General features: G+C 33.3%; 1 protein-coding gene and 1 long non-coding RNA gene across 8 annotated transcripts in view; one reads left to right on the plus strand and one right to left on the minus strand.

Moving 5' to 3' along the window:
- LOC137641467 (uncharacterized) overlaps positions 1-17,338 on the plus strand; it is a 267,521-nt gene that overhangs the window by 188,899 nt on the left and 61,284 nt on the right. For 5 of the 7 annotated variants that reach the window (XM_068374052.1, XM_068374055.1, XM_068374050.1 and 2 more), the window contains 2 exons: positions 2,164-2,325; positions 7,629-7,790. In XM_068374052.1, the coding sequence (XP_068230153.1) occupies positions 2,164-2,325; positions 7,629-7,790 (324 nt within the window). The remainder of the gene's footprint in view (positions 1-2,163; positions 2,326-7,628; positions 7,791-17,338) is intronic. The other 2 variants (XM_068374056.1, XM_068374054.1) reach the window with 2 other exon arrangements.
- Positions 7,797-17,338, minus strand: part of LOC137641469 (uncharacterized) — a 150,802-nt gene continuing 141,260 nt past the window's right edge. The window contains exon 3 of the long non-coding RNA XR_011044519.1: positions 7,797-8,466. This is a non-coding gene — a long non-coding RNA (uncharacterized lncRNA). The remainder of the gene's footprint in view (positions 8,467-17,338) is intronic.

Raw genomic sequence — 17,338 nt, forward strand, 5'->3', positions numbered from 1 at the left:
TCGATACACCAGTAAATATGAGAGAGAGAGAGAGAGAGAGAGAGAGAGAGAGAGAGAGAGAGAGAGAGAGAGAGAGAGAGAGAGAGAGAAACTAAAATACCAGACGATTCTAAGTAATCGTGGAACTGGTGTGACAGAGGCCAAATATCCAGATGAAAATCCGTATGAAAATCTGTCGGCTCATTCTAGAGGATAAAAATACGGCACACTCCCATTCAGGGAGATACACAGGAGATAATACCTAAGTCCGGCATGTAATGAACCCCTTTTCAGATACTGGAGAGAGAGAGAGAGAGAGAGAGAGAGAGAGAGAGAGAGAGAGAGAGAGAGAGAGAGAGAGAGAGAGAGAGAGTCTTTCACACACCGAGCATGGCAATATTTTGTGAAAAATTAAACAACAATAATAATATTCATAACTGAATGAATACTTTTCTATTATAATACCAGTTCCTAATCGTTCTTGTATAAACGAGAGAGAGAGAGAGAGAGAGAGAGAGAGAGAGAGAGAGAGAGAGAGAGAGAGAGAGAGAGAGAGAGAGAGATTTTAAACCATTTCACATACCGAACATGGCATTAGCTGAAACTCATTTCCGCACATGGCAATATTTTGTGAAAAATGAAACAATAATAATATTTATAACTGAATAAATAATCTTTTATAACTATACCGCTTCCTAATCGTTCTTATATAAAGGAATTAATTGCTAAAGACAACTTGAGAGGCGCTTAACGACACGAGAGTTAATTCAACAAGAAGGGACCCAAATCAAAAGCCTCATTTACATGCAAATCACTTCAACCTTTTCATAAGGAAATTCACTTCTTATATAAACTACCACTGGCCGGGAAGAATTTACCACAAAAGATTTCTTTTTGCTTTTAAATTAACTATTAACCTTTCGTAAAGCTGAAAAGAGTATACAAAAATCCTCAAAATATTGATAATTACTATTATCATTATTTCTATTTTACAGTTTTCGAGATATGAAAAGTTGTTATAAGCTAGTAATGTATGAAATAGAATTGAAGAATAACTTCTTAATCCACAAGTCAAGAAGGGAACAAACCCTTCATCCATATATTAGAAAACATTGATTTCCCCATTCGCTTGATATTCAAATAAATCACAGACAATAACATGAACAGAGTAGCCTTAGAAGGTATCCCAACTAACCTACACGATTATTTTCTGTTAAAATAATAAAGAATGGTTTTCCTTTTATTGATTTGAATAACATATGGCACATGCATCAATATATATATATATATATATATATATATATTATATATATATATATATATATATATATATTATATATATAATATATAATATATATATATATATATATATATATATATATATATATATATATATAAATATATATGTAAATATATACATATATATATGTGTGTATACATATGAATGTGTCTGAGAGAAATAATTTGTTTAGAAGCGAATATGAATAATAAATTTCATTCTTAAAACATAAGCCAAATCCAAAAGAAACAACTTTCAATACAAAACTAAAGCAATCTAAAAACCTATTCGATTCAACTTATTGGAACTTTTTTAAACCGGAGTTATTACAATACTGTGATCACTTCCAACAGACTATGAGATTGATTGAGATTTTAATTCTCCTCTTGAGCAATCTTTCCTCCGCATTAAACCTCTACGTTTTATAAACTAAAATGATTTATTTATTTATTTAGGATCAACTATTTCTGACTGGTTTCTAACTTCGTCAACCTTGGAAGGTGTTCGTTGGCAATGAATAAAAACAACGGAATTATCAGAAGTCTTTAAGCAGTGCTATAAAGCTCGTAACATGTTTTAACTTTCAGTAATATTAAAGAATTATATGTTAGGGTTTATCTTACCCAGACAATGTGTAATCTTTATTTCCTCTTACTATACAAAACTGCTAGATGGTTAATATTTGGGGGAAAATACTGGCTGTTGATCAATCTTTTAGTATTGCTACAGATGCTGCTTCCTGGCTATTGCTTAAAACGGCTTTGGCTAGTGGCTGTTGACCAGTAGTCTTTCAAAAGCAATTGGCACTGGCTGTTGCTTATATCTTGAGTCGTAGCTATTAAAGGTTAATGATGGTTCGAGGTCCAGTGGGTTTACTGACTCCCCCGAACCGACTCATCCTGCAGGTTGAAGAGAACGAACAACGGATAGAAGATCCGCACTCGGACGAACGGCTGATGGAAATCGTGCATCGTTTCGTTTCCGATATAATGTCCGCGGCAAAGGCAGAAGCGTGGGACAGCATGAGACAAATTCAGAATAACAATAATAACGTGGTGTCCCTGAAGGTAGGACGCATCCTTATGCTCGAATACCCCCGACCCCCACCTCTTTACTTAACTTATACAACTAATTAAAAAGAGATAATTAAACATTCCTTATGGTGATGACCAATACCACGTCTCAAAAGCGCAGTGTCAGAAAATGCTTCGAGCGTTCGTGCCAAAGAGTAATGACGTCACTGGACGGCGACTGGCTAGCCAGAGTCTTCTGGCTCGGACCAATCACCGACCGGATTTCTCCTTGTGCGGACTGAAGCCTTCAAGTTTGCGATTTTGAGATAACCTCTACCGGTGTTGTGGCTGCGCATTTTAAGGATAACAAATTATTAAATCTTTGGGAATGGAGACTACATGATGTTGGTCAATAGACAAACACAGAGTAGAGTTTTCCTAAAGTTGAAAGAATTTTATCTGACGATCTAGCGCAACAAACACCTCTCTTTAAAAAAAGCCAACTTAAAACATAGGCACGCCTTCATAGCAAATCCGTTTGCTTTCCATGCACGGTTAGACAAAATGCACGCGATTTCTACAATTCCATTCACTATTCCATCTAGATATTGGCGGCCTTATTCTAGATCTTGACTAGGAATGTTTTGAATGCTACTGAAGCAGATATTTTTTTTTTATCTGAATGAAATATCTCGCATTTGCATCTTGTTACTTATGCATATATTGGCGCTTGCATTACTTAACAAATCTATTTACTTACTATTTTTAAGACTGTCTAGAAAATGATTATTAAGAATTATTACTAATCTTACAGAGGTGTTTATGAAACGCCCAAAGAAATAGCAATCCTAGGAACTTGACAGTCTAGGACATGCACGCTTTCTATCAATTATTTGCATCTTGTTTTTTATTTCAAATACTGCACGGTGCTTGCTTAGCAATATCATTTTACTTATATCTTAAGAATTACGTATATTTTATATCTTACTTTTTCATAAACTCGTGTGTTCCGTCTGGACCAATTTCTGTGTAACCTATTGATCTATAATTTTACATTTTGAATATTTAATTTTATGATGATTAAATATAATCTACATTTGCCTCAAAATACTCCTGGGGGCACCCATGTTCAAAAAGTGTTTTTGAAATTCCCAAAATATTTCTTTTTACTATTACATAACATTATCAAAATTAGTGACATCATCGTCATTATGTCATCTCATATCAGTCAGTGTATGATAAGGGAAATTCTAATGATTAAAATAAATTTTGTAACACTTTATAAGATTTATAATAATGAAAACATCTCACTTTCATTTTACAAGTATTGAAAACACCTTAAAATTCCAAAATTATTCGCGATATTTTTAACAAATAACTTTATTGAATGATAATTTTTATTTCAAAAGCTTAATAAAATTCATAGAATCTTTGATAAAAAAAAAAATTTGAAGCACTGTAATTATCAAAACTAACAACATTCCTATTTAATAAAAAGAAAAAAATTCTAAGAACGATATTTATGGCAGCTCGAAACAAACAAGACATCTCCCTTCAGACTAAATTTATTCCTCTTTTACTATTACTATTTTGGGTATTCCTATATCATCGTCATCAATACTAGTAACACCATTAATAGACCCACGGCTTCCTCTACTTCTATTTATGGAGAGAGTAATCATACATTCATCCACTGCAGAATGATTTCTCATATTACAGTTCATTTGAACTGAGCTGCTACAATCTTAATGTCTGTATGTTTATTATCAAATCTGAGATCCCCTCCGCATAACGTATGTTATAGAACATAGTTATTTGAATCTTTATATATATATATATATATATATATATATATATATATATATATATGAATGTGTATATATATGTATATATACTACACACACACACATATATATATATATGTGTGTAATAATCTTTATATTTGCATACATATACATATAGACAGACACACATGATATATATATATATATATATATATATATATATATATATATATGCATATATATAAATATATATGTAATACTCTTTATATTAGCATACATATACAGACATACAGACACAGACACAGACAGACAGACAGACAGACAGACACACACACACACACACACACACACACACACATATATATATATATATATTATCTGTATACACCGTTAAAATAAGTAGTAACTTTAATCAGACGCTCTACGTTAACATAAACTGTTCTCAGCCATATTTTAACAAAATACAGGCGACCGTAATTTATGATACTTTGTCATCATATTTTACTGGTTGGTGACCGTAATATAACTTCTTTACGTCAATTCACCCATTTTCAAGGCAGTAAATGCCTGGCAACATTTATTCCAGGATTTTTACCGCTTTTTACGGCAAATAATTAACAGTGTATATATCGATTCCTCTCGCATTTTCAGTTTATTTTTTTTTTTTATTTTCAGGGATAAATTCTTTCGGCATTTATATATCACAGTTTTGTCATATATTGAACGTTCACACCAAAGTAAAGTAAAGTAGAAAAAAAGCCTACAAAGAGCACAGCCTTCCTTAAGTTGAGCTTCATCAATTTTGAACCGTTTTTAACTGATATATTGGACAGGGTGTAGACGGGAGGATTATTTGGGCAAATTCTATAGGAAAGAGTTTTTGTTGACAGATTTCAAACAATTATGGGTGGGTTGAAATTATTTTGACAGATTTTAGATCGTAAGAAATTCTTTTGATAAAATCTAGACGGGAGAAAATTCTTTCGACAGAATCAGAAGGGGAGGAAATTCTTCTAACAGGTTCTAGACAGGAAAAATTTTAAGACAGATTTTAGATTCAAGAAAATTCTTTTGACAGATTCTAGAATGGAGGAAACTCCTGATAGATTCTAGACGCTAGGACATTCTTCAGACAGGTTATAGACGGGATTAAATTCTTCAGAAAGGTTATATACAGTAGGAAATTTTTCTGACATATTCTACTGCAGACGCAAGAAAATTCTGACAGGTTATAGACGCGAAAAAAAATTTGTAACTGGTTATAGGCAAGAGGATATTGTTTTGACAGGTTCTAAACGCGAGCAAATTCTTCTGACAGGTTATAGATAGGAGGAAAACTTTTGAGTAATTTTAGACAGGTTATAGACGGGAAAAATTTCTTTTTATAGATCTTAGACGCGAGGAAATTCTTCTGACAGACTATAGACTAGGGTTGTAGTTTAGCTAATAATAATAATAATAATAATAATAATAATACCCGGGAGGAAATTTTTTAACATGTTATAGACGGGAGGAATTTTTTTTTCCTTTTCTGACAGATTCTAGAGGCGAGGAACTTCTGACAGATTACAGACGATAAGAAATTCTTCGGACAGATTCTTGACGGGAAAAAAAATTCTGCTGACAGGTTACAACGGGAGGAAATTCTTCTGACAGATCTAGACGGGGCAAATTCTTTGAGAATTTCTAAAAAGGAGGATATTCTTTAGACCGGTTTTAGACGGGAGGAAATTCTTCTGACAGATCTAGACGGGGCAAATTCTTTGAGAATTTCTAAAAATGAGGATATTCTTTAGACCGGTTTTAGACGGGAGGAAATTCTTTTGACAGATTTTAGACGGGAGGACATTCTTCTGGTAGATTCTAGATGCAAGAATCATCTTTTGATAAGCTATAGATGAGAGATCTTGTAGTGGAAAATTCTTTTGATAGATTCTATACATGAGGAAATTCATTGGACCGGTTTTAGACGGGAAGAGATTCTTTTGGTAAATCTTAGTCATTGAAAAATTCTTTTGACAGAATATTCACAGGAGAATTTTTAATATTATTGACGGGAGGACATTCTTCTGACAGATTCCAGACAGGAGGAAAATTTATTTGGAAGATTCTAGACGGGAAGATTTTTTTTTTTATTGATTCTAGCCGGGTGAATTTTTTTTGACGGATTCTGCTTTAAAAAGACATCCTTTATCAGACTGTAGTAAATTCTATTAACAGATTCGAAACAAGAATTAGTTTTTTGACATATTCGGAACCAAGAATTATTTTGGACACATTCGTGACCGTGAAAAACTGTTGTGACACTTTCGAAGCTCACAGACATTCTCTTGACAGAGTGAAGACTTGACAAATCTATTGACACATTCCAGACTGTAAGAATTTTTTTTAGACAGACTCCAAACTATGACATACCTTTGATTCATTACAGACAATAAGCAAGTAGTCTTTCAACAGATACGTGACTAAGATATTCTTTTGATCCATTCGAGATTGTAAAAAGTATATACTTTTGATATTTTCGAGATAAAGAATTATTTTGGAGATATTCGAGACTACGTATTTTAAGAGAACTGAGAATAAGAATTCTTCCGATAGATTCGAGACCTAATCACCCGAGTATAAATTTTGATTTGTTTTAAATGATCTCATCTTTTGAAAAGTTTAATTAACCAGAGGAATAAAAATCTATAACTGAATACTTCTCAATTATTTGCCACGCATTTTCCGACCTCCTGCTAAGAGAAGGAATCTCTAAATTAGAAAAGGTTAAGACATTAATGGTTTTAGAAGGCTTAAAATCTAGGAGTTACGAAACATGATATTAACTGTCAAATACAGATCGTAATCATCCATTATATACAATACATAGCATAGCTGCATTATAACCGAACGTGAATTTATCGTATTCAATGATAATTGTGTGGAAAATAAATAGCCAATAATTTTTATATAAAAAAACATTAAATATCCTATGTAGAAGTTCACTTAACTTGCCTTTTATATTAAGCTTAATTTACTATCAACGTGGCACTATAATAGGTACGCTGATACTGTGTATATATATACATATATATATATATATATATATATACGTGTATATATATATATATATATTTATTTATATATATGTATATATATAAATAATATTCACACATTTATACACATACAAAGTATACACATAGAGTTCATATATATATACTGTATATATATATATATATATATATATATATATATATATAAATATATATATACTGTATATATATCTATATACATATATATACATATATATATATATATATATATATGAATACACTATTATAAACGAAATACAATATTACCATTGCACATAATTATGGTCCATACCCAAAAGGAGTATATTTCAAAATGAATCAACATATCCTCCATTCCTAAAAACTCAACAGTATGTAATTTCTAAAGTACCAGAGAGAGAGAGAGAGAGAGAGAGAGAGAGAGAGAGAGAGACTCCTCTGGATTCTAAAAGGTACCGTCCCCGAAAAGAGTAATAAATAAAAAGGGAGAAGACGCCAACTGGCTGAACTTGTCCTACAGGGTGAAGAGAAGCCATGGCCAGCAGATCCTCACTCGGACGAAGAACTGATGGACAAAGTGCGGCATTTCGTGTCGGAAATCCTGGCCGCGGCCAAGGCGGAGGCTTGGGACAGGATGAGGCAAACTCAAAGTACTAATTGCCATTTCGCGTCGCCCGTGAAGGTAGGATGCATCTGTCTTCTCATTCTCTGTCACGCCTGCTGTACCGCCATGCCCGAAATAACCCTGGAATGCTTATTTAGCGTGTACGGATTAACCTAGCTGCAGTCTCTTAGCAGATTTGTACTAGCGAGCACTTCCTCCTGTTACCAACGCTTGCCTTAGTTAGGAATTTAGAATCGTAACTATGCGAACATATGGGTGTCTTTGTCGAATGCTTTATACTGATTTTCCATTTAAAGTTAATTAAAATGTAACATTTTACGCCATGGGAAGCAATTTCCTTAAGTCACGAGAAATCTTGAGATGACACGAAAATAAATAACCAACTTTCCTATGACCTTCCCTGGAAAAAAAAAAAAAAAAAAAAAAAAAAAAAAACTGCAAAGCAACGACAACATATAAAAACTAACAATATGCATGACCATCCACAAACCTCCAGTGGCTCGTTTACATAATGACATAAAAACAGGAACGTCTAGTATATGCAAACCTAACCGAATAAGTCACTTCTTATCACGCAAATTCTAAAAATTAGAACACTGTTTAATAATAAAGACATAAAAAACCCCAAAACCCACGTTCCATCAACCAATTACACAGCCATTACTTAGAAAAATAGTTTTAATCTTACCTGGCAGAAGAAAATACATTTACGTTCTTCTTGCATTGCAAGTGCCTGGAACAAAACAAAAAAGGATTCAGTTTAGTAACACGCAGAACATAATTATACAATTATAATACAGTAGAGGATTATGCTTTTAGAGAGCACTCAAATACAGGGGATATACAATTATAATACATTAGTGGATTATGCTTTTAGAGAGCACTCAAATACAGGAGTTTTACAATATAATACAGTAGAGGATTATGCTTTCAGAGAGCGCTAAAATACAGGATATACAATTATAATACAGTTATGGATTATGCTTTCAAAGAACACTCAAATACAGGAGTTATACAATATAATACAGTAGAGGATTATGGTTTCAGAGAGCACTCAAATTCAGGCGATATACAATTATAATACAGTAGATGATTATGCTTTTAAAGAACACTCAAATACAGGAGAAATATACGTCCAAGTTTCGTAAAATGTTACTTTCTTTGGCTGGGTACACAAACTATGCATTCGTCATTCCATCAAGTTGCATTATGGAGGCAGTTCCCTTTCTTTAACATTTTAGAATATAAGACAGCAACTAATTACACATATTCTGATCTGCGCATGTTTTTCTTATACTGACAATTTCAATCTCAACTTGTTTGTTTCACTAACCTCATAGAAATGAATGCTGAACAGAAATAGCTATATATTTATCAACAAGATGTTTTAGCTTCATGACTTAGAATTAGTCTGCAAAGAATTGGCAACGAATCTAGAAGCCGAAAATCGTTTCCTGCACTTTTAACATAATGCATGTTTTATTTCTTTATTATCAGGTTGCATTTTCGATTTTCACTAGATAATGCTTACCTTTGGGTGTGTTTACAATTAGCATTTTCAGTGTTAGATAGGATTATATTAATCATAAAATTATGGCCAGAGGCCACAACAAGGATATTTTTATTGTTGTCTTTTTCAAAATCAAAGTTTTTGCGAAGGGTATGTATTCACCCCTGTCTGTCACTGTTTATTTATTTGTTTGTGTAACTTTCCACAAAAACTACTGTACCGATTTTGCCGATACTTGGTAGACAATTGAGTATGACCCAAGGGTGAATCTGTAACATTTTGGATAAAGCATATCAATGTATAAGTACGCAGCAGTAATTTGAAAATAATTGCAATGTTAAGTAAATACTTTTATTTCATTATTTAATTTTTTAATTGACAACATTACCCAAAAACTACAGAACCAAATCTAACGAAACTTGGTGGACATGTGGGGTATGGCCCAAGGACAAATCCATTAGATTTTGAAGAAAATACATCGAAGTACAAGTACGCAGTGGAGTTGAGAGCATAATAAGACTGCTTGGCGTGGCGAAGGCATGCTCTCTGCTGAGTACCCCGCTGGCTACCAATGAAATACTTTTCGTTATTACCAATAGAACCTAATTTCTCTTGTGCATGATGACAAGAGAGATTCAATAAAGACTGATATACAAAAATACCAAAATGATTCCTCAATCAACAACTAGCTTTTCCATTAACATTAACATCTTCGCCGCCATCAGGTGAGATTGTATTCCCAAAATAATGCATAGAAACATTATATTCGAACAGAGAAATAAAGAAAGAATGACTGAACATTTTATTTGAAAACTTTATTTTTCAATTATGACATTTTAAATGACATCTTCACGATATAAATGACAGGGAAACAAAAACATATTTCTTTTCCATTTCCTTTCAAAATGTTGGCTTCCCCTTTTATGAATTCTGGTCCACATAGCCGAGGGCACGGGCCCGTGAGACCATTCATTGCCAAAGAGTTAGAACAGGTTGAACATTATGATGGAAGAAAAAAGTAAAAGGATGTAAAGCGAGTGCAGCTAGGGGTTAAAGGAACGCTATGAAGAGCCTTAATGCCCACTGTACAACGCGTGTGGTGCACTGGTGCCACTCCCCCAGGCGGGGTCAACTTCCAATCGCATTCATAACTTCGGCAGGAGGCAAGCAATTTACCCCTTCATCAGAGTCCTGTTCAATGACAGACTGAAGGACTTGCGTTAAGCAATGTAAAACCCTAAACTGATTCTTTACCTCGAACTGCATATTTATCTTTACCTTAACTAGTTTAAATCGTATGTAACACATTATCATGTATCTAAGATTTAGGATTTCATCTTAATTGCTTTATCAAGTATCAAAGAGAGCTTTTCGTATATAAAAACCATAACTGTGTGCAAGGATGATGCACCAGAACAGGTGTTATACTGTAGTTAGCTAGTGATCTCAGAGAACTCGAGCCTGGGTGGGCATAATTGGACTTTAAATCACGCTGTTTATCGTAGTTCAACAAGAATTTTGGAGCTGAAGATGGTATGATCAATATGTAATCTTGACTTTATAGTATATACAAATAGTATACATAAATTTATATGCACATACACACACGTGTGCATGCATGTATGAATATACATTATGTATGTAATATATATATATATATATATATATGCTGTATATATATGCATTCTAATGTATATATACATATATTTACATACATATATATATATATATGCATATATATTATACATATATATATATATATATATATATACTATATATATATATATATGCATATATATACATATATATACACATACATATACATATATATGTATATATATATATATATACATTATACATATATATATATATATATATATATATATATATATATGTGTATATATATACACACAAATACAAACATAATATATATATATATATATATATACATATATATATATATATATATACACACACACAGTATATAAGAGACGGAGTCCAGGGGGTACCGTCAGTCATACCCACAGCATTCCAAGTGTGTCTTTATTACAAGAAAAAGTGTCATTATGACGAGCTCTGATGCCCAAGAGCTATGAAACATGTTTCTCTCAGTAATTCTGAATCTCGCCATGTTTTATTCCTGTTCTATTTGAGCTAAATGGCCAACTTTGATGTGTTATGATGAAATTTATAACACCTGTTTAACCTACCGTTAATAGATTTACATCAAATTGAGAAGTTTAAAGCTTTAAAATGCATGTAGGTATTAAGAAAAATACCTTCTTTTATAAGTAATACTATAACTAGAAAAATGAAGAAATAAACAGATAAATAAACAAATAAATAAATAACTAAATACATAAATAAAAAAGTAAATCTATAAAATAGTATGTAAATTGCTCATTAATATAAGCAATCATACTCACATTACTTGTAATTGTTGGTTATTACCATTACTACACACACCCTAACTAATGTACATCTAACAACAAGGTACCAATCGCGACTCCTGATATTTTTTGTCTTTATAGTTTCTTGGTTCGTTACACACACACACACAATTATGAGCTGATATCCGAAAAAAAGTCCTACTGTACTGTACGCCACCAAAGACTGTATGTTAAGGAGGACCATCTTTCTAGATGATATTTGTACATTGCGTCTTGCCAGGGGGAACACTATTCAGAGAGAGAGAGAGAGAGAGAGAGAGAGAGAGAGAGAGTCTGAACGAGAGTGTAACCATGTTTGCAGGGGGTTAACACGAGAGGAACAGCTGTAAACGAAAAAAGGAAAAGATGTTTTGCTTGCTTGACGAAGTGGGTATAGAAGGCAACCTCCTCACAATCACGAGACGAGGATGGTATAGCTTCGCTTCATTCGCTTGTTGGTTCAAGGTGGACTTCTTTCTATTCACATAATATTTTCTGTTTTATCTGAAACTGACGTATTCTTATTAAATTATCAATTTGTCGTCTTCTTAGGAAATGAATTCATTAATATTCATCATCGGCATCATCTCCTCCTACACCTATTGACGCAGAAGGCCTTAAATTGTAACTTATTTTCCCTCTCGTCTTTAATATATGATCCAAACAATTATCTCTCTCTCTCTCTCTCTCTCTCTCTCTCTCTCTCTCTCTCTCTCTCATTAATAACACTTTTTTGACAAGCAGAATTCATATAACTTCGTAGAAACTGCAAGAGGCAATAGAGCCGTATCATGAGAAACACGGAAGAAACAAATTTCGCATACCTTCCTGACTATTGCCAAGTAATGACGTAACCTGAGCTGCCTCTTCTGTGCAATTCTATCCCACGAGTTAATGATCACGGAAGATGGCAGACGCCATTACCTTTTGAGATCATTAGAAAGTAAGCTCTCTCTCTCTCTCTCTCTCTCTCTCTCTCTCTCTCTCTCTCTCTCTCTCTCTCTTTATGGCATTTTAATTGCACAGGGAGGCAATAATCTTAAGCCAACAGAACAGACTGTATTAAAAAAATAGCTAGAATTTTTTTTTTCTTTTTTTTTTTTTGTTACATTATCGAATTTATAATCAAATATTTAAGTCATATGACGGGGATTTTCATAACTTTGGTAGATTAATTTCAACTAAATCAATTCTGTTTTGAATCACTCTTTTCATCTTAACCCACCAGAATTAATAGATATTATATTTTACCCTCAAATCTGAATCATCGAAGGGAAATTCTTTTGATACACAATCATCCTTCTTCTTGGAAGAAGAAGATATGGTAAAACCGTTGAAAGAAAAAAAAATGTAAGTATAACTGTCGTAAATTAAGCATCAAGTTAGTGTATAACTGTTGTCAAGAGAGCATCAAATTAATGTATAATAACCATAAATAAAGCAGCATGAAATAATTCACGCCCTATCAATACAAACAATATAAAAGGACTCTTATCTTCAAATGGTTAGACTTTAAGCATATGGACACTTTTATACTTTAATTGTATCGGTTAAAACTGAATCTTTAAAACAATGCTAACTTTTGGTTTCAGACACGAGAATTTACCTATCTAATTCACGACAAAAAAGATAATGAAATATTTTAAACCATAAATATTCGTACGCATTTGTCTCAAAAGGAAAACAAAATAACCAGCTGAATTTATATACAAGAAATAATGTACCCGTTACGAGGTGACCTCTTAAACTCAAAAAGAGCAATAATAAGGTTTAGAAGACAACAGAGTTATCATGAGATCAAACCAATACGGGTTCGCATAAAAAAATCATACTAATCCTTGAATGTGGAAAATGCAGTATGTATTAAGCTAATAAAACTAATTGAAGAAATCAATAGTAGTAACGTCATAAATGAAACTAATTAGTACAGTCGCTAAAAGCGTGGTGCGATTACTTGTTTTCAAGTTCTCAGTACACTTCGCTTTATTTGCATACAATTATAAGGATCTGGACACTCTTGAAAGAACCAGCTCGTTACTACGAGGATAATTGAGCTTAAAAGGAGTTATTAGACTGAGACATGCATATGGATCTAATTTCATACTGAGAGCTAAAATAAACAATTCAAAATCGAGAGAGAGAGAGAGAGAGAGAGAGAGAGAGAGAGAGAGAGAGAGAGATTAAGTCTCTTAAGGTCAGATATAAACAAGAGGCAGCAGATCAACTTTCAGATAACTAGTTCCCGGGAGGCTTACAGGATTAGGTTCATGTTTATCAAACACGTGAGGTGACACAAGACTTGTGATAAAAGAAAGAGAAATCAAAACGCAACGCTGTTATCATAATATAAGTCTTACAGATTATATCAAAATTCTACTCCTTCACCATTCATCTTCTCTTACTTGTTCCGTCAAAAATGAAACTTAATGTATATCAAATAATTATGGAAATTTTGGATAAATCTTCCAAATTTACTAACGAGTGCCATTGCCCTTCCTTAAAAAATCGGTCCTAAATAGCTCAACTAATTTTATTAATTACTATTGCTAAAATCTCAAAGCAAGAATCGTAAATATAAGGCTTCAAATAAAATATTTTTTTCTAAATATTACAGTTATTCTTATTCATAAATCTTGGTTCTTGATATAACAAATTGGGCAGCATGAGAATAAAATGTCATCAAAGCTGTTTATAGAAAACTTTTCATTCTTCGCCTTTTCAATCGGATTCACTACGAAATTCTAACAGCTCTGTAATATCAATACCTTTAAAAACTCCCTCCCTTATCAAATCAATATTAGCACACTAATTAACGTCAATATATGTATTTGAATATTAGAAACGTCACTGCTTGGTTGACAGGAGTTGGAGCCTCGCTCAAGTTCGATAATTTCTAGTAGTGTCTGCAACTTGACCAACCTTGTGAGCTAGGGAGAGGGGGTTTCGGGGAGACTGTATGTCTACCTGCCGAGTCCTCAGCAGCCATTGCCTGGTGCTCCCTGGTACTCGCTTGATGGAGAAGGAGGGGGAGGGGCGCTTGAGCGCTAATCATATGTATATATATATATATATATATATATATATATATATATATATATATATATATATATGATCGGTCTCTCGGGCACTGTCCTGGACCTTGCGTCTGCCATCCATGAGGGCCCTTTAAACCTTTAATAATTGTTCCGGTTATTCTTAGAACAACAACAATTTGGATTGTTGTGATCTCGACAAGACATGAACAGTTTTAGAATCAAAATCATCTTTTCGACAAAATTTATTTCATATGACAGATCTTTGGGCTTTAAACTCTCCCTAATATGGTTCCTAAAATATTTGCTGCGTGTTTCTTATATCATGCTAAGCAGCGGTAATAATCAAAATTAAAAAAGATGACTAATCAGGATAATCACACTTAAAAAAAAAAGAAAAAACTTTATATTAATAGGAATTTCTCCGTAAAAATATACGGTTCTCCGCCGTATTTTCAGTATTACAGGTGGCCGTAATTTTTACCTTACTTTGCTATTATCTTCTACGCGTTGGTGACCGTAATATCACTCCTAAGATCAATATATCAGTTTTTTAAAACGGTAAACGCCTAGCGAAAATTTATGCTAGGATTTTATTTATTTATTTTTTTTTTCTTTTTTGCGGCAAATCTTTAACAGTGCACGCATCCTATTACCTTCCTACCAAATATAAAACGAAGTGATCATGAGATTTAAAGATAAAAGGCAGCTGTTGCAAATTAACGAATATAAGCAAACGCTCTCTCGGGAAATGAGAAAAATACATAACCAGGAAGTTTTGAAAAGCACTTACTAACCTCTTCAGATGAGAAGCAAATGAAGAGCAAGAAGGACGAAAAACAGCCTTTCAGAATGCACTGCCTGTAACACATTTCAGGAAATTACATTCTGTCAAGGTCTGTAACCTTCCCCTATATAATAAATAACAATCGATGGCTATATATATATATATATATATATATATATATATATATATATGTATATATATATATATATATATATATATATATATATATACATATATATATATATATATATATATATATATATATATATATATATTTCTTTCGTCACGCTGAGCGGCATTGACATACATGTGACTACTCGGTCCCTAGCCTCCCCTCGGGTAGGGGGAGAGGGAGTCGTCATTCCCTGGTGAGAGGGGATACCCAGATAGGTACACTCGTAAACCACAATCTCCCTCAATTTGACGAAACTGCCGTGTTTTAGTTGGGAAAGCGGAAGGGATGGTAAAGAATGAATCTGTGTGTTTGTGTGCATACCTATCTGAATATTTAGCTGTCATTACTGACTGGTTGCGTAAACTAGTACTCAAGATTTCTCTTATTTGTGATTGTCTTCCTTATTCTGTTTTCCCTGATTCCCATGATATTCCCTTCTGAAGAGAGCTTTGGTCTGAGCTAGGTTATGAACCCACGTTGCTAGGATCATCATATTTTCATACGAAAAAAAATGGTATATACTTCAAAATATTTTTGTAGAAGAATTTAAATATGAATATATATACACTGTATACAGCTATACATACATACATGCATACATGCATACATATACAAATATATATATATATATATATATATATATATATATATATATATATATATCTACATGCATATATGTTAATATATATATGCATGTATGTTTTTATATATATATATACACATCTAAATCAAATATATTATGACGTTAACGCGATTAAGGGCCTAACCGGGTAGATATGTCTGGAATTAAATGGAAATGAAGTGTTACAGAAAGGCTTAACAAGAGAGAGAAAGAGAGAGAGAGAGAGAGAGAGAGAGAGAGAGAGAGAGAGAGAGAGAGAGAGAGAGAGAGAGAGAGAGAGAGCATGCATACAAGTGAATGAAGCAGTGTGCTCATATGAGTTTGTCGAACTGCTGATAAGGCTTCTGTGTTGGTACATGAGATGGCTAATATTGTGGAAGTTAATTCATGAATCCGTGAATCAATTGTGAAATGGTACCAACATTTGCTCGAGTTTAGACTAAAAGAGAGGACAATTTGTCGTCCAGAAGTTCACTGTGCTGTAAAATGGTACCAACATATGCTCGAGTTTAGACTAAAAGAGAGGACAATTATTGTCCAGAAGTTCACTCTGCTGTAAAATGGTAGCAACATTTGCTCGAGTTTAGACTAAAAGAGAGGACAATTTGTCGTCCAGAAGTTCACTTTTATGGAGGCAACCCCCGATGGGAGAAACCGATTGATGCTGATCGAAATCCAATGTCTACTAGATTATAGTTAAAAATAGACAGGGAGTCAAGGGAGGATAAGCCTTTATCTAAACTGAAAGATGAGTGACAGGAACCCGAAAAAAATAATCATTCGCTGAGATAGGTTTCATTTAGTAGGTAGTAGGTTGGCCAGGGCACCAGCCACCCGTTGAGATACTACCACTAGAGAGTTATGGGGTCCTTTGACTGGCCAGACAGTACTACATTAGATCTTTCTCTCTGGTTACGGTTCACTATCCCTTTGCCTACACATACACCAAATAGTCTAGCCTATTCTTTACAGATTCTCCTCTCTCCTCATACACCTGACAACACTGAGATTACTAAACAATTTTTCTTCACCCAAGGGGTTAACTACTGC

Source organism: Palaemon carinicauda, chromosome 5, assembly GCF_036898095.1.
Source record: "Palaemon carinicauda isolate YSFRI2023 chromosome 5, ASM3689809v2, whole genome shotgun sequence".
Lineage (NCBI taxonomy): Eukaryota > Metazoa > Arthropoda > Malacostraca > Decapoda > Palaemonidae > Palaemon > Palaemon carinicauda.